Genomic DNA, 26739 nt, shown 5'->3' on the forward strand with positions numbered 1-26739 from the left:
GTACAGTATTACTGACATGAGATGAGAGTGTAAAGCACGAGTCGACACATATGCCAAGATTCTTAACTTTAGAGGATAGTGCAATTTCATTATCACATACATTGAGTTTTACGTTGGAGAGATTTTCATTTATTATTGGTTTTTCCGACATAGTACAGTGAATTCAGTTTTAGAAACATTTGATTTGAGGAAGTTTGAAGTCATCCACATGTTTATCTCAGCAATACATAAAGAAATTCTTTCTAACACTTCTTGCATACTTGATGGTGAACGAGGATCAAACGCATCATATAATTGAATATCATCGGCATAGATAAGATAGAAAAGATTGTGCTTACGAATAATAGTTGAGACAGGAGTGATATAAACATGGAAGAGTATAGGGCCCATAACAGACCCTTGGGGAAACCGTATTCGCAAGTCCAAGGAGCTGAAACTTGCTCTGATTATTTAACACGGGATGTCCAGCCAGTGAGATATGAGTGCATCCATTGTAGAGCAACATTTGACACCTTGAAATTTGATTCAAGTCGTTTTACCAAGATCTTGTGGTTAACCGTGTCAAAGGCGATTCAAGTCGTTTTACCAAGATCTTGTGGTTAACCGTGTCAAAGGCTGCACTCAAATCCAGAAGCACAAGAAAAACCGTCTTTCGTTGGTTGAAATGAGATAATGTGTCATTTTGAAACTTTAGAAGAGCAGTTTCAGTACTAAAATTCATTCGATAGGCTGATTGAATAGGATCGTATAAGTTGTTAGTGAGGAGGTATTCAACCAATTGAGACGCTGCAGCTTTCTCAATAACTTTAGCTACATAACTTAAATTACTGACAGGTCTATAATTTTTCAGATCTTGATAATCTAGTGTAGTTTCCTTAAACACAGGTGTGATTAAGGCCTGATGACATGCTACTGGAAAAACTCCTGATTGGTAAAGAGGCATTGACCGCCTTGGTGAGAGCCGAGATGTGATATAAAACATATTTCTTTAAATGCCACGTTGGTTCAACGTCCAACGAGCAAAAAGCATTAGACATTTTAGTGATGATAATCTTTAAATTTTCTTCAGAGATAACATCTAAGGCAGAGAAAGAGCATGTATTGTCACTCTGAAGGCATTGATCAAGTTCCTGATATTATATATTATTCTTTTATCGTCATCATCATCATCATCATCATCTTCATCATCCCCATCACATCATCATCATCATAGTTATCGTTATCATTTATATTAGTTTCAATGTGCATTTTTGCATTTATTCAACTATATTATGTTTGAGTAGATAATAGTCTGCACCATGTACCTTCTTTCGTAGAGTGCAGGAGGTCATCTGGCTTCATTCCATAAAAATATGGAAATTCGGTATTACCATATAATAACCGCTAACAAATAATGACCAAATATGTTCAATATTGAGAATCACGTCAGCTTATCTTGATCTACACAGGAAGAATATAGATAAGTGACCACCCGCAATGCTGACCTATTTCTATCGTTTCATAATTGTAGTAGCATTTATCTCACCCCCCTTCTAATTAGTTCCCTCTATCTCCCTCTTTTCTCTTTGTTCCCTCAGAACAGATCATCAATAGGTCAGCATTCATCAACTTTATTTAAGCATGTTCAGAGTTGTATTGCAATGATGCTCAGCCTTTGAATTAAGGCGGCTTAAGATATTTTTTTTCTTCAATGCCTTAATTGGCCTTGTATTTTCTTACGCCTTGGCTTTTACCTTGAAGTTTTTTAGCCCGATAATGAATATGTATATAATTTATTCAATGTTAAATTTTGTTCATGCTTTTATTTAAATTGAATTAATTTATCTTGTATTTATTTGTATCATATTGAAGAATGAAATATAAATTGAATTGAATTGAATTTTAACGGCATATCATATTTTTGCATTGTGTGTGGTTACGAATAAAAGAAGTGGTGGAAGTAGTATGAGTACATGTAGACTAACCTGTAGCTATGGTAGCGGTAGAAAGACAAAGGCATTGTTTCCCCACATTTTAAAACTCATCCATAGGGACACTTTTTACGGATGACAATTGCCTCATTTTAATGTTTATAAGTATGACAATTTGTTGCAGTGCCTCTTCTTACAGTATTTTATTTCTACATCACACCCTAGTGTATTTTGCCTTCTAATGTGAATCTCATTCAACAAATCAGTAACTCCCTTTTCAAGCAGGAAAACCTACCTTGCTTTGACTATCTAGTGTCCATTTGTTCTGTAATCTGACCCTTTAAATTAGAACCCAGTTTTACAGTAAGGTAAAAGTGCCTTTGCCGAAATGGGAAGATAAATCTTGGAAACTGTAATGTATATATAAAGACGGAATTCCCAAAATTGTGAAAGTCGATCGCAAGCTTAATTCAGGCAGAAAGGGGATCTCTAAACTTTTTTTATTGTAAGTTCGATAAATATGACATCACGAAAACGTCAGGCACCCTAAATACAAGGTTGAAAGGGATATTTCCGGGCTTTTTAAGTGTCTTTGTGTATGGCTATTACATGCCCAATTACGTTAATAACAAGTTCTAAAAACAATTCAGCAACTGTCAATGTCCGGTGGCATTATCACTCTTGCCAATATATTCAAACATCGATGTTTTGAGTCTGATAATATAAATAAACGGATGGGTTCAATTTATATTGGTTCAGTCAACAGGGGAGTCATCGGAGACCTTCCGCTTGGTCGGCAAGCCAAGAAGCATTGAGGGGGGCAAGTGGTGAGGTATCACTCGGGCATAGAGTGTCGATTGCGAACGTAGATAGTTGGTAGCTGCTTTAGTCTGCGAGCATCACCCAAACTTTCACTCAGGCGCAAGCATCCGTCAACATCATCACGCCTCTACGGCTCCATCCCGTTCTCTCGTCAGTACCCGCAGGAGGTGGCGAAGTGCATCAAGCATGGCGGTAAAATCATTCTTAATTGGCCTTTTCATGGCCGCTTGTATCGATGTCTCGTTCTCGGTGCTCTCCATGATACCTGTCTCGAACCTGAAGATCCCCTGGAATATTGTACCGAGAGGGGGTAGGACTGAGAACCTGTATGGCCTCAACAGAGGTGCCGCAGAGAAATCTGCCTTTGACGTTGACAACATGGTCGCATACACAGCAGGTGAGAGATCGCAATTGATTTACATAATTCAATATTCATTAATTACAAATATTCATATGAGGATATTAATGGCATACTGCAGTATGAGTGATAGTGATCAGTGCATTTATATTTAGGTCAATACAAATAGACATGTATATATCTGTTATGCAGTCCTTATGAAATATATCACACCTACCAAACTGCTAACTATTTGATCTATTCAAAAATGTATTCAAAGCTAATCCAATTCCTGTACTCTAACTATTATTTAACCTTGAACATGTCAAATCCATAGGCTAGCATTGGTTCGACTTTAAAGAATCTGAACTCAAAGGTCCCACTATTCACCTGTGCCTGTGATATGTTATATAAAACGAAGCACACACAAAAAATCGCACCGGAAAATCATTATTTAGTGCTTTAAAAAATAGTGAAATATAAAGTGGCCGGAAACAACATCTTTATTTCCTCCAATGACCTATCATGTGTTATATTAATCTCCCCAAGAGATTTAGTAAATGATGATTTTTCCAACACAGATAATCTTAAGGTGTCTACACGAATTTGATTTCTCATTCTTTGTGTCCTCCTAGGTGTTTTATCATCCATAATTATGAACAATATTAAATACAACAAGGAGTTCAGTATCTTTAAAAGACCTTTGTAATGTTAACGTATGCCTTTAAGCAGATATCATCCATGTTAGAACCTCCCCAATAATAGATTTTGTAATGTGGCTTGATGACTCCAACTATCGGGGACATGCGTCAGCATTAACCTGCCCGGTTGCATCGCGGAAATCCAAACCAACAAGTACTAAAATGATCCCCACAATCATGACAATTCTCATCGGGGTTGAAATACAAAAATGCGATAGGAAGGGTAGGTTTAACTAAAACTCGGGCGGAACAGGGTGGTTCATACATTTCAACTGACGACCTTGAGCTATTAAGCCTTTTCTATTAAGAATGACGTCATGATGATGGTCATCGTAATGATGACCAATCTTATGACGTCATAGTAAGTAATAGATCCCAAGTTACAGGCTAGGCCTTTACTGACCCACATTCGAATAACTAGTCTCCCGTTTCAATTCCAAAGACGAGCAGGAAAATAAAAAGAAACTAAAATCCATACCTCTTCAGAAAATAATCATAAAAATCAGTGATACTGAGAATCGCATCACAGGAACTGATGAGGGCAAATAGTTATTACTTCTTGAATAATATCTATCTTGATGGCCAGGCATTTCTTTATTATGAAAAGTAGTGTGAAATAGCTAGTACGCTTTAACGGTATATTTGATGAAACTATAAATAAAGAATTGTGTCCAGATTTATTGTATATGGGGAACTGTCGATGGGAGGAAGATATTGGCTTATTTCACTATGGTTCTTATTGTAGTTCTTTGACCATCATGAACCGCCCATCGTGAACACGGATTGTGGCCTTTTCGTATGCGAATCTCTGGGGGTACGTTTCGTCAACATTTGTCATCCGACAAGCTGTCGGGTCTGATAACTTTCCTTGGTTATGATTGGCTGAGCGGCACAAGTATCCTTAGTACACTGCAAAAACTCTGGTGTTGATTTAACACCAGCCCGGAATCTATATATGTCCACACCAGAGAAGTGTTAAACAACACCAGTTTTTGTGTTGGTCTTACACCAGATAATTGTGTATACAACACTAATTAGTATTGAAACAGCATCGGTTTGATTCCAAACTGGTGTTGTTTCAATACTTCTCTGGTGTGGACATAATGATTCTGGGCTGGTGTTAAATCAACACCTGAGTTTTTGCAGTGTATAAAGGCGACCGCACACCTTACGACTGGTCTGCGACCCGATTTCAGAATAAACTGTAGTAGAATATGATGCTAATATTGGGACTTGGAATATCTTACTGTGTAATGTTCTAAATCATCGTACGAATACCTAGTTTCAAATCTGTGACTATGTTATCATCCTTCTTAGAATAAAAGCGAATTTAATATCTAGTCGTAATGACGTCATAGCAGTCGTACGGTTGGCTATGACTTGAAACTAATTTGGCCTCTACTCCAAAATAAAGGCTTGCAATCTTTCAAAATTGTTATATTAGTATACTTTCAATTAATTTTAACCTCAAATAAAATGATTTGTTCCATTCACATTTTCAGAAAATGAGCAAAATGCGATTTGTTCCAAAATCGGATCGCGAACAGTCGTAAGGTGTACGGTGGCCTTAAAGTATGGTAATTGTCGAATAAAAGAAACTTTGTCGAATAAAACATCCAACTAGTCCTTGCATGATCTCTTGGTAGGTGCGGAGATCCATGAATGTTCAAGTCTTTGAGATTACCTTCTTCCGCAATTTTTTCTGCATCATCAACATCAATATCGCGATGTATAACTCCACGATGGGGCCGTGTTCACATCGTGAAGGAAACCCTCAATAACGGATTATATCAAAATAAGACAGTTTGAACATGGATCTTGTAATGTAATGCGAGGAAGGAGATTCTGTTCTTTACCAGATAAACGCCATTTGAGCACGGTCCTCTTCAAACCTCCTTGGTCCAATCAAACTTACATGTTAATGTTACTTGGAGTGATGACGAGATAATGAAAAAAAATACCATTCTACTTTCATATACGTGTAGCCCTTAATCCTCTCTACGCGTTTTTAAGATATCTCGTAAGACATGATAAGAGATGACACAAAGTCGCATGTACTTTACTGAAAACAATACAATGCGGCAAACCACTTTCATAATCCCAGCCAGCATTGATCTTTTCATGGTCAAAGTATTGCGAAATTTAACCCTGTCTAAATGGTGGTTGAGATAAATTTCTTAAATAACAAAAATGTGATTCGTCATCATTTCTTTATTTCCTTTTTCTCGCCTAAAGTTGCCAAATTTATATTTTTTCCATTTTTCAAAAGATAATTATAAAGTAGGCATATAGTAATAGCAAATTTGGAATCAACGAAAAGGTTCCGATGGAAACATAAACCTTTTAAAACATCGTTTAATGTGAATCTCTTTATAATTCATTTTACATGATTGTAACCAGTCTTACATTTTGTAGTATCGCACCATCCATGAAAAGGGCATTTTTTTTCTTTTCATTCCCTTAAAATGTGACTACTATGTTTTATTAGAATGAAATACGACACCAACTAAATCTTTTTGCCAAATATTATTATTTTTAGAAATCCATACCCGGAGTTTGGAAGTCGGCCATTAAGGACATCCAGTTTAACCATGAAGTTTCCTATAATTCCATGGATTAAAAACGACGTTAATGATAAAAAGAAAACGGAGGCTTAAGGGTCAAAAGGGTATAAATAGCATAAAACTACTATTCAAGATCTAATCTTTTACTATAGTTTGAAGGCATCCAGTTCTGAGCAACTTATGTACCATTATGGCGTATGCCCGTAAGAATAAGCAATCTACCCGCTTTGCCCTTTACATCTATCCAACAACTCCAAATTAGAGCACACTTCCAATTATCTATAACTGTCAGCAACCTGTCATCCAATTCTTTTTTTCTTCTCCTTTTTTTAAACAAAACTTCAAAAATTATCTTTGAACTTTGTTTCAAAAGGTATATATTTACATGATACATCAATTGTCAATTCATGTCACAAAATGCTTACGTATCCAGGAATTATATATAAACTATCAAGACTGGCAATGTATTCAGAATCATTTCATTCTAAAATTGGACTATTATTCATTATCTATACTTGTTTATGTAGCAGTTTTTAAGGTGATATCGTTTTGTCTTTTTCAAATCGGGAATCACTTAATTTGAATCCCTTATTGAACAAAATGCTTAATTATATCCTGTCTGGCTTAAACTGGTTTAATGGAGTTGTTATGGGATTTCAAACTAAATTGGATATGACGGGAAGAATTAAGCCAGTAATTGTTGGTGAAAGGGTCGACTTGAAAGAACACAGTGTCCCCAGTGCCACAGTGTGTTCACAGTGTAGAAATAAATGTAAAATCACCTCCACACTGTTGAATTTGAGCATCTTAACAGCGTGAATAATATTTTCACACAGTCCACTGTATGTGAACACACTGTGATCACACTGTGTGACACTTTGTTCTTCCCAGCATATCTCCTATAATATTTTGGCGTCGGTATACGTCCACGTTTGTGTATTTGAGGGTGAGTGGGGTGCGTGAGAGGGTGAGTGTGTGTGTGTATATATATGTGTCTGTGTGTAGGAGAGAGAGAGATCACCCTTCTGGCCAAGTCAAACTTGAGTACGTCACATTTTTTTAAAAGCATTTCTCAGGACCTATAGGGGACTCGCTTTATGTGAGAGCCCCTTAAGCAAATTTTGAAAAGCTATGAAAAACATATTAAATGCATGTTCTTTGATAACTGCATTACATCAGACGGGTGGTATTCAGTTAAGAACGTGCATTTTTTTTCTTTTAAGTGAAGCGTTAATTAATGCCAAATTTTTGTCGAATACCCTGCCTTTAAACAATACCTTACCTAAATGAGATAATAATAATATAATATAGGATAATCTATTGATTTTCACTGTATCAAATGCTATACATGGTATATGGAATATCGATCTTATATGATAATGTGCAGTGTTTTATCGTCACCTTTCAGCTTCATTGTACTGTATGTTGTAGGTCTTATCATTACAAATTTATGGTTGATTTAAGGTATCATAACAAATCAGGTGTGACTAATCATGTTTGATAATTTTGATTTTCATTTAATTGCAGGTCATCATCTTATTCATATTATCAACTTCACTGACGTGGTCAGACCGAAGATCGAGCGGTCATTCCACGTCAATGATCCAGTGATAGATATAGCAGAGTGTGGCAACCTTGTAGCATTCACGAGTCGACCGAGAAGAAGTCGAGGTCTGAACCCACTCGACCCCGGAACAGTTCATATCTTCCGAAAGTACCCAGTCTTCGACAGTATATGTAATTTAACTGGTGAGTGTTTTAATTGAGGGGTACCTACCAAACTTGGGGCAGCGAGAAGGTAATTTAATAGGACGAGCGGGGGGGGGGGACGATCAAAGGTAACGTCATCTTTTGGCAAGTGGAAAAAAGTCCTGATAAATGGTCACATGACCCTGGTCTGTCTCTTTCTTATACTCGTCTTTTTTTTCATCTTTTTCCTCTCCCCTTTTTTTATTAGCAAAATCATATGGGAATGCCCCCCCCCCTTCCTTTAGCGCTGCCCTTGTAGCAGAAAAGTGAGATTTTAGGAGATAAAACAGTTTCCTCTAAATCGTGTTTGAGGATTCTTGGGGAAATGTCAAGCAAATACTTAGCTTGGAGGGATGACAATAGATTTCTGCCTTACCATGGAGATACTGTATCCCCATGGCCTATAACAGAATACCTCTCCATGCCATTTACAAGAGAGAAGTGTTTTAGTAATAGTAACTGGTTGCCCCCGTTGCTTCAATGAACGTGACGTTTTATACAAGGTCTATTTTTAGGGAGCGAGTAAAAATAATGCAATACAATTAAATATAGTGTTATTCGACATGCAAATTATATTAAATACCATGATGATCTCGTTTGTATGAAGATAATGAAATATTGTTCATAAAGTTTTTTTTTCTTCATTTGATAAAACAGAGTTGTCTGTTTTGGTTTGAATTCATGTATTGCTCTTGATTTTTATTTCACAATAACAATAAATCATAATTGAGAATCAGCCTCCGGAAGTGAACTACATGTATACTAATTCGAAAATGGACATTGTAATCTGTGAGGTAAACATAAAAATAAGGGTTTGAAAAAATGGTGGAATCTTGATTAATACACTAGTATCACAATCTTTTCCAAGTTTTAATTATTCATGACCAGTGGGTACAAATGTCTGAAAATTTAATGCATATTGATAATGTACATTGACACACTCATGGATCATTGAATTTATCTGAAGTTTTGGAGATCATTTGCTAGTTAATCAACTTATTTAATATGTATACAGGTCTGTTATGTATCAGTACTTCCCAGGCAATGGGTTTCGTGAGTTTGTTACATTAGAAGTATCTGAATATCCAATCTACATATCCTTTATATCTGGCTATTGCATACAGATACAGTGCAGAAAGTAGACCTACACATCACATTTGGAGTTTTAAACACTTGAAAACAATTCTCTCTAATGATTTAATATAGATGACATTTTTAAAACCCCTAAAGCATCATCAACTCTCAAACAAAGGCGCTTACAAATAGAGGTTTAACACGTTTAATATGAAGCCGGTAAAATGTAGGATCAGAGTTTGTATCAGATTCATTTTGACGTATCCTAGGAAGTTGACTAAGAGCTCAGAGACTTTCACAGGAAGACCCCTCTTCGTCTCCATCCACGGTAACCATAGAACAGGGCCCCGTCTTACAAAGAGGTATGATTGATCAAATCAACCTCAAGTATATGGAAATCCATCAATGTCATAATCTTATACAGGAAATTTGCTCAGCCTCCATTCTTAAACAAAAAAGAATCACACTGAATCTTTAAGAGAATGATGAATCCATGCATATACGTCATATCTCGAAAATGGTTTGAACAAACATGTTTTTTAGATGTTGACGTTGCTGGCTTTCCATAGTTGTGGTTGATTGGATCAGTCGTAACTCTTTGTGAAGACTGTTCCCAGATGTGATGGTGATAAGATCATCGCTTGGACACAGACATCGATCCACTTAAATAGATTATTGGTGAACTTTACGGAGAACGGGGTCTCAACTTTTTATGTATTTGATGTACAACGATACATTCCAAATTTAACAATACATATTTTAGAGAATGATGGTGATGATAATGATGATGATGATGATAATGATAATGATGATGATAATAATAATAATAATAATAAAATAATGATAATAAATATGATATTAATAATGATAATAGTAATAATGATAATGGTAACAATAATAACAATAATAATAATAATAATAATGATATAGGGTATTTGGATAGCGAAAATGTCTATAAAATCAACGTAGTTGGGTGTTAGTTTGCTTGCTTTTGATATAGAAAAGTGTAATTCTAGACGTTATGATTAGAACATACGTGATAAAAGAGACTTTAAATGAATTGCACCAAAACCAATCTTGCAACTATAAATTCTACATGCTCTACGAATCGCTATAATGATGACCAAAACATCATATTCAAAATATTGTGAACAATGTTTTACTACATTTTTCCAATGCAATAACGGAATAGACACAGATTTAATGTTCATGCAAATTTTCTTAGTTCAAGAAAAACTAAATGAAAAGTCTAAATAAAAAGATTTTCATATTTTAGGATTCAGTGTCACACCCATGTTAAAAGGGATAGAATTAGAAAGTTGGTTGAATCATTTAACAACCTCCAAACAAATTTGACGACATTAGTCTTCCAATTTTCTACTCTTTCAAAGACAATTTTTCAACAATTTTAGGTTAGGGTAAACGTGATGGAAACCTTAAGTTTTAATCAACATCCTTCATTCAGAGAGCTGCTGATTATTTGGCTAATTCTATTTCTGCATTCACGTCAGAGTCAGAGATTATGCATATATACATATACAAGAAAAAGTATACATATGCATTATAAAACAAATCAATAAGATAATATTCGTTATATAGCAATGCAAATAAATATCAAATAAAAATAGCATAACAATTCAAATTAATGCAGGAGACCGCCATTGTTAAGCGATTAAGCTTGATAATGATGGCGGCCTCCTATATATATCTTCCTTCGTTGATCAAGTTGGTGCAATGCAGGTGCAGGTGCAGTAGAGAGTATTTGAGCAATTTACTTGAAGATTTGGATGCATAAAATTATATAGTGTTTATTTGAAGAGTATCTTTCAAGGATTGTATTGTAGAGCATGACTTAAAGGTACAAGACAGTGCGTTGCAGCTAACAATTATTTCATCAGAAAGTCTTTAAAATCAAGGTAAATTGTCAAAATATTATCATGCATCTAGATCTGGTAAATTCATGTAAGCTCATCTTTGTAAAATCATGAAATCTTAGCTCAAAATTGATAATTCTGATGATCACTAACAGACAAAAGCATATAAGAGAGTGTATTATTATTGCTTCGAAAAATACCCGACATTTGATGGAATTTCGTGCTTATTTTGCTCATTTATCACCAATTACGCATTTTCTTACAGAGCTATTTGGCACATGTTCGAACTCATTTTGAGATCGGTGCCACAACTGGTATTTATCTATAATATTTTTTGGAGAAATTGTTAATGTTATTGTTTTAACGTTTATTCTTTTATCATCAGTTGGGAGCAACCCGAAGAGTTTGAAATTCGACTATAAGTGCGACACCATCGTGATCGCGAACGAAGGTCCAGCGGCTGAGGATGTAGAGCAGGAGGTCTTCATGAACCCAGAGGGCACCATTAGCGTTGTTCGTATCAACAATACGATGGTGAACCCAGGAATGTCTATGTGTCCACCCATGCCCTATGGATCTGATGTCAGGCACTTGGATTTCAGACTCTTCAATGACCCTATGCTGTAAGTTTCTTGGGTTTTTTTCAAAGACATATTCATTTATTTGATAATAATGATAATAATAATAATAATAATAATGATAATAATGATACAAATAATAATGATAATAATTATGATAATAGTGATTATAAAAGTAATAATAATGATGATGATCATTATCATGATGAATATGCCACGACTTCTACTTAATTACAGCAAACCTATGATGGATGCACAATTCATTCGACACCCTTACAAAGGCCAGTTGGACGGAGAACGACACACTTTCTCAATGAGCGTAGAACCTGAATATGTTACGCTGGATCCATGGCAACCGGTCGCGTGGGTATCCCTTCAGGTAAGCCCAGTCTGGGTCCCGTACAACGAACATTAGCGATTAATCACATGCTCTATTTTTAAGATTGATTGTACATTGTGGTTAATGCAATTAATCGTAAAGATATTCTTCTACAATTATTGTTTTGCTTTCTGTTACTGACCCTAGAGCGTTTGCTTTTTACAACAGACAGTGACGTCACCACCGAGAGCGGGGAGGAGGGGGGGGGGGGGGACATAAGGGAGCACGAGAGGACACATGCCCCAATCGACTGCAATATAAAGATCTAGGAAAATAATGTTCTTCAGATCACTCCCGTCAAACTCCTTCACCACTTTCTCAAAACATGAATGCTCGACTCGTTTTAAAATCCAGGGCATTTAGCAAATACCATCGAAACGTTAATTGGTTTTGATTGGCAAGACACCCGAGAAATTCGAATCGATGAAATTTTAGTATGTGCGGTGCCATTGTTTTTCTCTTTGATTTCTCAAAGTTTTCATGATTTGGATTAATTAGGCTTTATAACATCTTTTTTCTTTAAATCTTTGCTAAAGGAAAACAATGCTGTTGCTGAAGTATTTTATGATAACATGACGATGCTCATTCATCCTATGGGACTCAAGAATTGGACAAATTATTATATTGATGCCAGCTCAAAAGATGGAGGAAGAAGTGAGTATGAATTAGAAAAAAAAATGGCAATTCAAACTTGGTACTGACCTTATGCATATGACGTCATAATCTTATAGCGCCCTCCCTCAGAGGATATATAGGAATATGTGTAAAAAGAGTAGTCAGAGATGCACCAGCAGCAGATGAACAACACATGGAAGGCCGTGGCGATGTCGTCAATGTACAAGGTCCATTAACTTAAAAGAAATGTTTCTCTCCCTCTCTCCATCTCTTGTTGGGTTTGATGTCCAGCCTTTTTTTTTTTAATGTTGTCAATAGAGTACTGAAGTTTGACGTCATCAATTTTTCCTTTTTTGCATTTCAGTGTTTTTGACACTATATTTTGGTATAGCCTGATGAAATACAATGACAACCCAAATTTGGTGGGAATCGGTCCATCTAGCCCCAGGACATGACCTCAGGATTACATAATTAGCCCATTGAAGTCAATGTATTATCAGGCCTTGTTCTAAATGCTATGAACCAGGTCTGTAATACATTGATTTTAATGGGGGGGGGGGGTTATGTATTCATAAAGTGATATCTTGGGGCTCCACATGGACCAATTCCCATCAAATTTGGGTTGTGGAGGTATTCCACCATGCTTTACCAAAATATGTTATAAAAAACGCTGAAATGCAAAAAGAGGCCTTTTGTGACGTCATCACTTCGGTACTCTATTTTAAACGATCAATTATAGGGTGAATCGTGAGTAATGTGTGGGGTTATCCGATAAAACATCGGCGTTCGCGTAACCTCCGTCCTTCTTCACCGATTCTTATGACGTGGTTGATGATAAGTAAGTTTCAAGGTAGAAACAATCACATAGTTCTTATCTGAAAGTTTTTTTTATCTTTTCTGTTTTCCTCTTTTAGGACAAGGTGGACGAGCGATTCACTATGGCCGCTACCCAATAGAGAGCTTGCTCCAACCGGATGCTATTGAAACGATGACGATAGGTGGTGACCAGTTCCTGATTACCGCCAATGAGGGCGCCCCATTGAGCTACGTGTGCGAATCTTGCGAGGTGGAAAATGAATACATTGAATATGAAGAAGCAGCGGAACTCGCTGGAGGTATGTAATTAATACTTTCTTTCAAAACATATTTTGCCATTTATCAAACTACGTAAAAACTAATATTTTGAGAAAATTTATTTACGATGTTTTGAATCTTAAGTTTGAATAGGGGCTGTTGGTTTGTAAGGACAAGGCTAATATAAGGTTGGTACTATTTGGTGACGGACGAATTCTCATGGTTTTTTTTTCACGCTGAAAAACAATATCTTAGGTAAAGACAGATGCATGAATGAATATCCTGCTACAATACAGATACCCAAGACAACTTCAAATAAACAAATGAATAACTCAAAATCAATGATGGTAGCATTCGCAAGATTCCCACCACCCTTCTTTTTAAAACATTCACAAGATTGATCAAACATCAAATTTGGACCGATAATAAATTAAAATTCAGAATAAAGTGTCTGATGGAAGTAGATGCCTCATGACTTGATAGAATGAAAACATTTTTGGACCACTGACTCTCCTAAAAATTCAATTTTCGGGCAAATTGAATCATTCTCTTTCATCGTAAAAATGCTCAATAGATAACCAACGTAACTTGCCTATCCCAAAGTGGCACTTACCTTATTTTCAATCTTGTCTAAATAGTCACATGGTGACTTTACGATGTTCCTTTTGAAAAAAATATGCACTCTTCACTTCGATAATAAAATTGCCTATTTTTTTTTCATTTGTCCTAAGGTTTTAGTTGATAATCTATTAAAGTCGTTACAGAACAGGCCATGATTTTAATGCCCGTTTCTCAAAACGTACTTATAAACATGTTCGAAGGCTGCCTTTAGCATTCATAAACCTGTTACGAACCATGATTATCTCTCTCTTCTAGATTATCTCCTCTCATCGAACGTCCCTCAAGGGGTGAGGAGAGCCATGACCCGGCCTAACCAGCTCGGTAAGACACTTTGTTTTCCTTTGTAACACTTTTTGAATAATATATATTTGGTTTTGATTTTTTGCTTTAGTGGATTTTTACTAACAACTATCGCGCGAACATAATGTGAAAAAAGAAATGGTGATCCCATGGATGTATTTATTAGATAAATAATAATAATAAAACGTTTTATTTACCCAGGGTAGCCACTTCAATCATACGACTGCTCTACCAGCGGGCCCTGCATAACATAATATGTTATTATTACCATTCTCCAGTCTAAATGCTGAGCGCCTTGCAAGAAGGCAGAAGGTCCCATTTTTATAAGTCTTTGGTATGACTCGGCCGAGGATCGAATACACGACCTCCCGTTCATGAGGTGGACGCTCTACCACTGAGCCACCATGCCCGATACTTTAGTTTTCAAATCCCTTAATAATCAGGCACCCCAATTATTATATTGTTTGACACTATATTCCCCTGGTAGGAATGTATGAGCCTCCAGTGACCCACTCCGTCTCACATATAAAATCACATGGAAACTGGCAGGAGATAGGATGTTCACCATACCCGCTTCCAAATATTGGAATGGGTAACCTCTCACTCTCTGGCAATCATTATCTGCCTCTTCATTAAGAAGCCATTTAAAACATTTCTATTTTCCAATCCAGATATATTTTGTTTTAGAATTGAAGGTTTCATTTATATGTATCATTTTCCTTTTATTATCATGCTTATTGTAAGCGCTTTGGGCTATTTTGGGGAAAAAACGAAGTACAGATGACAATGATAGATAATCAGGGGCCGCGGAACGGTTTTCAAAGCGGGGGGGGGGGGGGGCTGACCATCAAAAAATCACAATCATATGGTAATTTTTACGTTTTTTTACACGGTTTTGGAAAAAAAGTGAAGGGACCGAAGCCCCCCCCCCCCCCGCTTCCCCGGCCCCTGATAATAATAATAATTCGTAAAGCAAACGCATTAATTGCGATTTTCAATCACTCTTAAATCTTTGTGCACGACCCCCACAGGTGAGTTACGTATCAGCACAGTCGACGGTCTACAGCAGGGCAACCCAGAAGTGATCGACAGACCCGTGTTCTTCGGTGGGCGTGGCATATCAATGTTCCATGTCAACCTCATGGGGAGCTTGGACCTGGTGTGGGACAGTGGAGATGTGATCTCTAAGGGGATCCAGGACTTGCATCCTAATGCGTTCAACCATCCACCCTTCGGGAACCCTGAGATCAACGAAGGAGTGGTCGTCCCTGACAGCCCCATCAACAGACAATGGGACAGTTGGTCCCCGTTCACGGTAATTCTATACTGATGGCCTTGTTACAAATCATTTCCATTAGGTTATAGTATGCGATTTGGTAGTCTGATTGGTATGGTGGGTATGGTCGGCATGATGGCCCAGTGGTAGAGCGCCCTCACGAACGGGAGGTCGTGGCCGAGTCAAACCAGACTTTGAAAATGGGACCTTCTGCCTTCTTGTCAGGCAATCGTTATTACAAATTACATCTTTTAAGTTTGTATTCTTAATTTGCTTGTATAACCACGCTATATATTTGAATGTATGTGTGAGTAAATGTTTTCATTTATGTTAACTTTTTTTTGTAATATTTATTGATTTTGTCTTATAGTTGTTGGGTCAACGCTCAATAAGGCTATCTGCTCTTTTTTGTTGGCCCTCATTCTCATAAATATGTTTTTTGTATGTTGTCACAATGTTTTACTTATGTACCTTATGTATGTTTTTCATGTTTTTATTGAGAGTGTAAATAAATTAAATTGAATGGAATCGACGTATGAGAATGGAGAAGAGTAATAATGTCATGTTATTATGATTATTATGATTATTGGTCAGTTTGTCTGCGAGATATCTACCTCACTTACTCCTTCGGTTTTTTTAACAATAATATCCTTACATCGTGCTTTTTTGACGTAGAATATGCGGAATATCTACGTTGTGGCTCCATCCCCCTTTCAAAATATAGCCTCATGAAATTTGGAGTCAGAATGTATATATTTCCCATTCCCATACGAGCTGCTTGAACAGCATTCTGTTGAAATATGACAGCTCCGAAATATAAAGATTGCAAAAAAAAGTTAAAAAAATCATTACACTGTAGAAACAAATGGCAGGCAATTGAATTGAATGTACTTACGAAATATCAATTTCAAATACATTAACATTTAATCATAAACTGGACCATATAGATAAAGGTAACCGATTTTTCTATATTTTGGATTTATACATGGAATGAAAATGGAATAAATATGTTTAAAGCAGTCCTGGCTAAGGAGTGTGTAGGTCGAACGTAAATACCACGAATAAACACGTACTAGTATATCAATCACAGCTTGGGGGAGCTAAGAAAGTTATCTGCAAACAGAAAATTTACACTCAGGTAATTCTTGTACCAAAATTATTCGCCAGATAATTTTCCTGTAAATATACATGCAAACACTTATTAATTATCATTCTATTACAATTAATCTTATGATCCTTACCAAAACTGATGTTTTTTCTTTGATGCAGGGAGCGGAGTGCCAGTCACTCGCAGTCGGTCAATTTAACGTGACCCACAAGGTCATCATCGTGGGTATAAAAGGTGCTAACGCCCTCGCTATATTCACCGTTGACATGTTCAACAACTTTACGCTTCCGGTATTTGAGTCAGTCTTCCGGGATGGGGATATCAAGGGAAACGCCAGGCCTCCCAAGACATACAACCAGCTCTACCGTCAAGACGTCCGATTCGGGCTTGGAAGCAATGGTATAGGGAACCTGGACCCAGATTCTATCGTGTAAGATTCATAACTGCATTTCTGCAACCATTCGGGCATGACGGTGCAGGAGCTCTATTGGTGCCATCGGCTTGACGAAATGGCGTCTTATTTTATCTTGCCATGTCGACATTGTATCGATATTACATCAGCAGTGCAAGATACGATATATTGCCAAGTTGACTTACAAAAGTTATGTGTCAACATGCAGAGATAGCGTCTTGGCAAGTTGAGTAATAAAAAAAGTTATATGTTGGCATGGCTTGATAAATACACCTCGTATCTCGCCATGTTAACATACAATAATTCATAAGTCTACTTCTGTTGACAAACAACTTGTATATAGGTAGACTTTGCGAGGTGTTGTACCTCACCAAGTCGACATTCAACTTGTTATTGGCCAATTTGGCGAGATGGGTTATTTTGTGCATCTCTTCAAGTCGCATTCCAACTTTTTTAAGTCAGCTTGTCAAGAGAACGTATATGGCCATGTCAACATAATATTAAGGCTGTTTAGTCGACTTGGCAAGATATTTCATCTCTCCACTTCGTCAAGCCGATGGCACAAATTCTTTTCGCTAGATCCAATACCTGATGAAAATTTACACAAATAATTCAGATGATATCATTGACACCTCAATACCTGGTAATATAAGGTTCATCCCAGCACCAGCTTCAAGACAGAAAGGTGCATACTTCCACCAATAAACGTGTTTCAAGACAAAAAGGGCATAGTTTCACCAATAAAGGTGTTTCAAGACAAAACGTGCAAAGTTTCACCAATAAAGGGGCTTCAAGAATTGAAAGATGCAAATTTTCACAAAGTGAGTTTCAAGACATGAAAAATGTAATGTTGCACCTATTAAGACTAAGAGAGGTCCAAAGTTGCACCTTATTAAGGCACGCCCAGTGTGACATTCGGCTGCACCTTAAAATGTGCAGCGCTGAACCTTTGCTTTTATCAACATGTTCTATCTTTCTAAATAATTTCATGATTGTTTTCAAAGAAAACCCTTTATGTTTTGTATAACTGGTGGGTGTTTCATAAAGCTGTTCGTAAACTAACGCATGCTTTTTACGAACGACTGGAACATGTTCTTATGAGCTAAGACAGCTACATAGGGATATACATGTACCATGTAGCATGAGACAGGATCTACAGTCGTGCGTGAAGTTATTTGTAACGGACAAACAGCTTTATGAAACACCTGAACTGAATTTTTGTGATGCTAAATACAGGTTTATCCCTCCTGAAAAGACACCGGGTCGTGTTCCTATGGTGTTGGTAACTAGTCGAGTGAGTGGGACTGTCAATCTCTACAGATTAACCGACTTTCCAAGAAATCAGCTACTCAGGCAACAGAGTAAGTGATTTTTGTTCTTTTATTATTCTATTTTTGTTACTTTGTATTATTGGGCTTATTATTATTATTATTAACATTATTATTATTGTTATTGGTATTATTAATATTTTTATTTTTTTGTCGTTTATGGGTGTCATTCATGACTAGATAGATTGATGTAAAATAATTCTCAAGAGTTACACAATAATTTTAGAAAAACACGGAACAAAAAATTTTACCCAAAAGATGTTTCAGTTGAAAATTAATGTCATATCGACATGAGCTTGTCTCTTTGTACGATGTTTTAAAAAGTGAAATGCATTTATAATATGACCACAATGGCAGATTGAGTTTTTTTCGGATCCAGCAATAGTAGAAATATCTTAAATTAGTATGTGCATTTCTCTTGTTTTATGTTCTTGCATATTATCCGTCGTCTGTATCTATTTTATGTTAGATCATGTTTGATTAGAGCAGGTAATCTGGGCTATTGTCATAATTATTATTCTTTTGTATTATCGAAAATGTGATTTACCAAATAAACGTAAATGGCTAGAGTATTCTCTCCTCTCTTTTCATAAAATACAGGAACGGCCCTTCATGGTGATGCTAGATGTATAGCGCCCTCTTTGGCACTTTCCTTGTTGGTTTCCATCTTGACTCTCTTCTACGTCACACAACGTCACTAAACGTCAACCAAGTCTTCTCCGAGACTGGTCAGACTCTACTGATCACGTGACTCTGCTTGTATCCACCTGCAATCGCATCGTCCAATAGCGTATTTTCGCATCCACTTTGCAGACGCTTTCTGGAACGTTGAGAATCTATTGAAATCAAATCACAATGGAGAGATAAAAGGTCATTGTCGAAAGTTGGTGTACCGGAGTAGCACATCGTCTTCAAATTCGGACCGGACGAAAAACTGCAAATATGTCGATTGACCAAAGTCCAGGACGACACTGCTGTTTTGATTCACCGATTTTCGACAAAGACTGCTCTGTCATGAATGGCTTTTGGTGCAAGATTCTCTGCGTTATAGAAAGCGTCTGCATAGTGATTGCGAAAATGCTTTATTAAATTTCGATTCTAAACCCTGGTTCAGAGCTCTTAAAAATATACATAAGAGTGTTTTTCATATATAATCTGCACTTCTTTTAGTATCGAACTTCGTTTACACAATAGTTACATATATCTATTCAATTTACCACACGTTAGTAGATCCAATAAAATAAAAATAAGAGAACAATAATATTAATCCGCTTTTATATAGCGAATGACGTCTCTAAGCGCTTTACATATATATCATTATCCCGGTCATCGGATCCTGGCATACCCGCATACAATGTATGCACCAATTAAGAATGTAAAACGAATTTGGATTTCAGGCATTTTGAATAATTTTTTCACTAAATTTTATGAGCAAAATTTGTTCAGTGTCATTGAAAATAATTCCAGAAATTATTGAATCGTGATCTTGAATTGTTTTTATATCAAGCATTTACAGCAATATCTATGTGTATATAAGCCTTTCGGTAGCATTTAGTGTATATAATATTGTTGGGAAAAATTAAAATTGTTGCTGATTTTATGTTTCATTCAATTGAGTAATGGTAATGTTGAATCAAATGAATCATTTTAGCTGTTGCAGTTGTGTTTCATTATTGTGTAAAGTATATTCCATTGGATTTTTAATGGTCATTTCATCGTACTTTGCGATAGAGTTATTCATATTTTTCAATATCTCTATGGCTATATTTGTTATTAGTCTTACTAATGTTTTTTTTTTCATTGTCAATACATCTCTCTCCCGCCCTTATGATCATCGTCTCGTACAGTACATTGGAATCTTGCATGAAAAATAATTTTCTATAACAGGATTGTTTGTTATGTGTTTATTTCCAATACTTATACTGGAGAGCAAGCATTACTCGCGCTGTGCATCCCAAACCCAAATGTTCTAGAATTTCGTATTCTGGAATTACGGTATTACGTAACCCGCGCTTGATTGGGGGAGGGGGATATCAATTGCGGTACATGCATCATAATTTCTTACAACGTTATACTTCAATGTCATCACATTAAATAAATAGGTCTCACGTTTAGCTGTATATTAGGAATGCTTTAATTATGATATATAATGTGTATTTTCTTGTACAGTTCAAAATAATCTTCGGACAGAATACATGAAATGTGCAATAACAGTAAAGACAACAATTTACATATGCATATCGATAAAAAACTATAAATATGTCTCAACTTTGAATCTTTATACAGGTATAATTTCATTGCATACGACTCTCATATACATTTAAAAACACACCCTAAGAAAGAAAGTGCTAAATTCAGCACCTTGGGAACTCGTATAGTAAATGTACTTCTGATTGCCAAATACAGCACTTACAGAGCTTAATGTAGAACGTTAAGTGTTTTTACCACCATTAGTGCCTTACTGTATTTACATATATATAGAAATAATGTTTATATTGTCAATGATTTGCATATTGCACACATTTAATGATTGGATGTTTAACTTGTGATTTGAATATATGTTTGTATTAAAGATCATGCTTTCCTTTTATTATACCACCGCTTCATTGTATTTGATTTTTTTGCGAATTGAAAGCCTCAAATTTATTTAAAAAAAATGGTATTCAAGGTTTTATCAGAAAGCATACGATATTATACAAATAATGCACAGATGTGAGTGCATCAGTAGGTTTTGTGGGCATGAGGTAACTATGGGACTGTTAAAAACCACGAGACGCAGCCGATTGGGTTTATACTAGTTTCCATATTTACCGCATGCTTAATAGTCCTGTGTATTATTTGTTTTATAGAATGGTGACCTTTTTTTTGGCGAAAGTCTTTTTTTTTAACCGACGCATGGCTAGCCATGCATCCGCTAAATTTACCATGCATAAGTAATTATCAACGCATGGTAAATTTACCATGCATAAGTAATTATCAACGCATGACAAATTTACCGGATGCCTGGCTGGCCATGCGTCAGTAATTGCTTATGCATGGTTGCCATTCTATAAATGACTTTTACATCATAGACAAACTAAAACAAAACTAGCAGTACTATATATAGAATAATGCTGGTAAGATGCGACAGGAAGTAAATATAAAAACAAAAGATGTAGCTTGAAGACACATCATCATGCGTTTTACACTGCAGGCCTATATCATCATACAAGTATTTGTTCACTGCATATTTTTAATGAAAATTTCGATTATTTATGTAAGTTTTACATTTTCAATACCATACACTTTTCAAAACCCATGCAAAGACAGGAATGTTAAACGCATCTGTGTATCGGTTCAATGTTCACTATTAGTGTTTTTGGAATTCGGGGGAGCGTTTCAGAAAAGTCCTGTTTTATCCGACAGTTCCCATAGTAACAGTGCTTCTGAACCAATCAAAATCAAGGAAAGTCGTCAGATCTGACAACTGTCAGACAAAAATAGTTATGAAACATTCTTCTGGCTATTCATATTCAGTCTACATTCCAAACGTTACGACTGCAATTAGAACGGCAGTCAAATGGTCACCTAGTACCTAATGGTCAAAATGCATGTTACGAATTTTAGTTCGATGTGAGATTCCTTCATGTATGTCACACAGTTAGAAAACAATACCCTTTCCAGCTATTCAATCTGATTCTTTCTTATTGTGCTGTAGATATGGAACATGAAGTGCAGCGGGGCTTTAAACTTTTAAGATATCAAACGCTATATTCTAAGTGAAATGTGTTGTCTCCGTTTGAAACAGACCCTTCGATTTTTTGAGAACTTTCATTCCTTTCTCCCTCTCCTTCCTTTCTGCTATTCGCTTCCGTAGTCTGTCCAAGACCGCTTGTGCTTTAGCTTTTCCAATCAGTTCTCTAAACCTGGTCACGCTTTCAAAAGTGAGTCTCTCCGAAAGTGGCATGTCTTTAGCAGTCAGAATCTGTTCAGTGGTCAGACTCCTGTTGATATTGACATCACTCTCTGTCCGACACTCGACGACCAACTTGGCCGTTTTTTCCTCTTCCTTATGCGAGAACTTATGATCAAGACGATTCATGGCTGACGTCATTCTGGAATGGGTTCGACCGCTGTAACGTCCAAACGGCCTCATCTCTGCGGTTGGCGGAATACTAGGTAAGAATGCTTGGCGTTTCCGAGATTTGTTCTTTGCGCGGACGCTTTCTTGTAAAGCGGTGTTGTAGAGAAAGTGATCTTTTAAGTTTGATTTCAGTTGTTTCTCCGTTATGTCGTACTGAGATTGTTTTAGGTTCTCTTTGAATTTTAACTGTCTTGTGACCCGTTCAAGCTCACGATCTTCCATGGTGTTGAGAGTACCAGCTCGACTCAGTATCTTCTGGCTTACCTGTTGCAGAGCAAGCCATCGATCATGGCCGCTAGCGAAGTCGCTACCAAACCCTTTAGCGCCAGCCATCGTCTGCAATACAAATAAAAAAGAAATACAGCAATCATAGTCACTCACTGCACAATGACAACCAAATAATATACAAAATACATGACACAGTTAATAAAGGATGAATTCATTAATATCCAAACACAGGGAACATTTGAGTAAATTTTTGCTTGAACAGGTATGGAATTCCCCCCCCAAAAAAAAAACAGACTACTGTAGCTGGAGCCCGGAGTAGGAAAATGTTTTAAGGCTGAATTTAATTTTGATTATTTATTTGGAATAGTTACAGCTGCCATAAAATCACATATCCACCTTCTGTAGTTCGATTTTTAACAGCCTTAAGAAAAAAAAAAAAGAAATGATGAATTCACTTAAAAACTATATTTCGCACATGATATACCTTTTTAAAATATAATATTGCTTTCCGGGATATTCAAAGAGTATTAGGGCTATGGCTGCAGAAATGGTTTCAAATATAATTATATCAAATCTTGAAACTTGATTCTGGTTAACAGATATCGTAACATTTTAAAATAATAAAATGGGCATGCAACGTGCAGCAATTTCCTAACTTTTAGCACTTTTGGCATACTTATCCCTATTACATATATTGTATTGATAAAAAAATAGCTCCGTACTTATAGGTGTATATAGAACAAACGCATTGTGAGATCAAATATAACATACATTGTTCATTTTTAAGTATCATTATTTTTTTAGCATTTCGTAACTATATGTGGCTTTTAAATCTTCATAAGCGTAATTCGTTCTCATGGAACAAAATAATTAATGAATATGGTTAGGAATATGTAAAAGGTTTAACTCTCATCGTTACACTCAAGCTGAGGATTCTAAATTGTAAAATCCCCTGATTCGACAAAGTCATATATTGCACATGTTTTAATACGATTCTCATTTGTTTTATTTTGAGATATTTGGTTATTTTGGAAAATTATGGGTACATCATCATTGATATCAACGGCATTGGCTACAAGGTAAAAAAAATTATTTTAAAAATCCAGAAATAATACCGATAAATTTCGTAATCTCCGCTACTGAGAATCGTAAAACGGAAGTTATGATCATGCTCACGAGAATTATTTTCTTTGAAATCAAATAACAAAGGTATATTGTCAGTCTTGCTCCTCACCTAATTATGTTGTCCTTCGGATTCAAGATTTCACGTCATTTCACTGGCTCTATTTTCACGTCGAGGGTTCCCAAACTAGTAAGAATCAGAAGGGGTCTTGGTGGAAACTGGTATATCAGTATCAGGTACAATATATTATGTTGTTCGGCACACCGTTATGTTGGTCACTGCTATACTAACATTCCCTATCATCGATTATATCGATTGATGTAAAACTAACACAGAATGACGCTGCACGCCTGCAACTCAGACGAACAACAAAGACTTTAACACGGCTAACTTCTCCCCCTCCTTATCGACGTTTTGTTTTCTGAAGGGGGCAGCACGGGGCAATCAATATGCAATAATAGCGGTCGCTAAGGTTTAGATGGATTAGGGATCTTAAAATACTTGGTGAGGCTACGAACCGTGAACCATAGAATAGGAAGTATGTCGAAGATATACCTCCTACTAGACAATAGTCAGGAGGATTTCACCTCTCAATATTTTTTAAGCGCGTTAAGATGTAAATAGAGGGTTCGATTTGTCGAGGTAATATTTCAATTTCCAAATCAACGCGTTTGCAGGACTCTATAAAGACAAGCGCCCTCTATGACAACATCACAGTGAATGGCTATTGGATGTTGTGTCTTCATGGGGAAAGTTGGTTCAGAGGTTTGGGGTTCGAGCCCTGGTCACTTCTATCGTATGGTGAGGTTAAAGGTTAGGTTAAATCCTAGACGTAAATCATCATATCAAATTGAGATATGTTTGCAAAAACCTAATTACACATCATTTCCATTTATTTGAATGCTGGATAAAAAGAGCATTGTCGATGAAATGCCTTGCTCACGGGAATAGGTGCCGCGGCCGGGAATCGGACTTTCCCCGGACTTTCAATGTATAGTCAGGCGCCTTAGACCACTCGGCCATGGCATCTCCACTAACCCACTCACCCACACACACACACCTTATAACATGACTACCCTCAGCGAATGCCCTAACGAATAACCCATCATACGGAACAAGGACTTCGGACGCGATGATGTTCAGTCCCTTTCTTTTTTCCGTACCACAAATAGCCCATTTTTGAAGACTTCAAAATCGGGTCGTACGAACAAAATAGCATGCCAGCACTCAGGACAAAAACTCCACCAGAAGTCCGCCCTCCATTCCACGCACCCCCTAACCCGAACCACACACACACCCACACGCACGCGCAACAGTCCTCTTCTCCTTTCCGTAGCATATCTGACACACACACCCAAACACACAACACTTCTCTTCTCCCTCCCTTCCTGAGCATTCCCCACCACACACATAAACACACCCTCCCTCACACACACACAAACTCTCACACACAACAGTCCTCCTCCCTTCCTTCCTTAGCATAACATCTCTTCGCGACTTGCAAAAAACCGTAAGAATCTAGAGATCTTGGCTAGAGATGTGACGAAAACACAGGGGGGCACATCCGACCGAGTCCCCCCCCCCCCACCCCTTGAGAGGCATAATGCAAATTTGTAATGTAAATTTGCCGTTCTAACAAAAGTGTAAATTTTACTGAAAACCATTATTTGTTTTGGTTTTTTGCTTGTCAAATTTTCTCGGGAAAATGTGCCCCCTCAAATTTGGAAAATCCTGAATCCACCCCTGCTAGAGATTACCAATGATGCACCAAACACTTTTCATCTTGTATTCGTAACGTTTTATATTATATCGGTTTTTTTTTCGTATGATGATTCAAGTGTTGGATCCATCAGAAGAGGGATAGCCTGGAGTAAAAACAAAGTGACAAATTGGAAACACAAGCAATAGACCAGTATCTACCCCCCCCCCTTCTGCCAGCACCCCCCAACCTGAAAGGGGTTGCAGGGCCTGCGGAAACGGGGCCCCTTTTTCCAAAACCGTGTACAAAACATAAAACTAACCATCTGATTGTGATTTTATACATGATCAGCCCCCCCCCCCCAACTTTCAAACCGTTCCGCGGCCCCTGAGTTGGTGTAATTGGTGTAATGAATTTTGTTTCTTGCCACACAATTTAGGAAGAAGAAGTGGGGCCCCTTGCGGACCCCTACTGGTCAATGCTGAATCCGCTATTGAATGATTCAGGAGTATGCGACAGCTCTGGGATACATTCAGTAAATCTACAATAATTACCTTTTTCGTGTCAACCCATATCAGCGTTTATCTTCTTTAGTAAGTTGCCAAAATTTGTTTTAGTCTATTTTTTTTCTTTAAATACATAATCGGAATTAAGGCCAATATTGTGAATGTTATTGAAGGTGAATAATCTTTAGCCTGATCGGAAAAAGGGAAACAAATAATTAACCTAATAAAACTCCCAAAATGGGTGTAAATATAATTGAATCATAATTGAAGATTGAATGATTTCACATTGAGAAAGTGGCTTCTATTTACTACTCCACGTCATTCACACTAACACAATT

At 36.8% G+C, this 26739-nt stretch overlaps 2 protein-coding genes across 2 annotated transcripts; one reads left to right on the plus strand and one right to left on the minus strand.

Annotated features, from left to right (window-relative positions):
• Positions 1-2747: 2747 nt before the first annotated feature.
• Positions 2748-21315, plus strand: LOC129276435 (mesenchyme-specific cell surface glycoprotein-like). Its single transcript, XM_054912809.2, has 11 exons — positions 2748-3129; positions 7862-8083; positions 11417-11654; positions 11847-11988; positions 12525-12642; positions 13518-13718; positions 14554-14619; positions 15630-15913; positions 17144-17412; positions 18631-18755; positions 19323-21315. Exons 1-11 carry the CDS (start codon positions 2919-2921, stop codon positions 19421-19423), a joined length of 1977 nt encoding a protein of 658 aa, XP_054768784.2. The 5' UTR covers positions 2748-2918; the 3' UTR covers positions 19424-21315.
• LOC129275675 (uncharacterized) lies at positions 20833-24569 on the minus strand. The gene is made up of 2 exons (XM_054912175.2): positions 24308-24569; positions 20833-23181 (listed from the first exon to the last, which is right to left on the minus strand). The coding sequence occupies exon 2, from the start codon at positions 23176-23178 to the stop codon at positions 22477-22479; it is 702 nt and encodes a 233-aa protein (XP_054768150.1). The 5' UTR covers positions 23179-23181; positions 24308-24569; the 3' UTR covers positions 20833-22476.
• Positions 24570-26739: the final 2170 nt, after the last annotated feature.

Source organism: Lytechinus pictus, chromosome 14, assembly GCF_037042905.1.
Source record: "Lytechinus pictus isolate F3 Inbred chromosome 14, Lp3.0, whole genome shotgun sequence".
NCBI classification, from domain to species: Eukaryota; Metazoa; Echinodermata; class Echinoidea; order Temnopleuroida; family Toxopneustidae; genus Lytechinus; species Lytechinus pictus.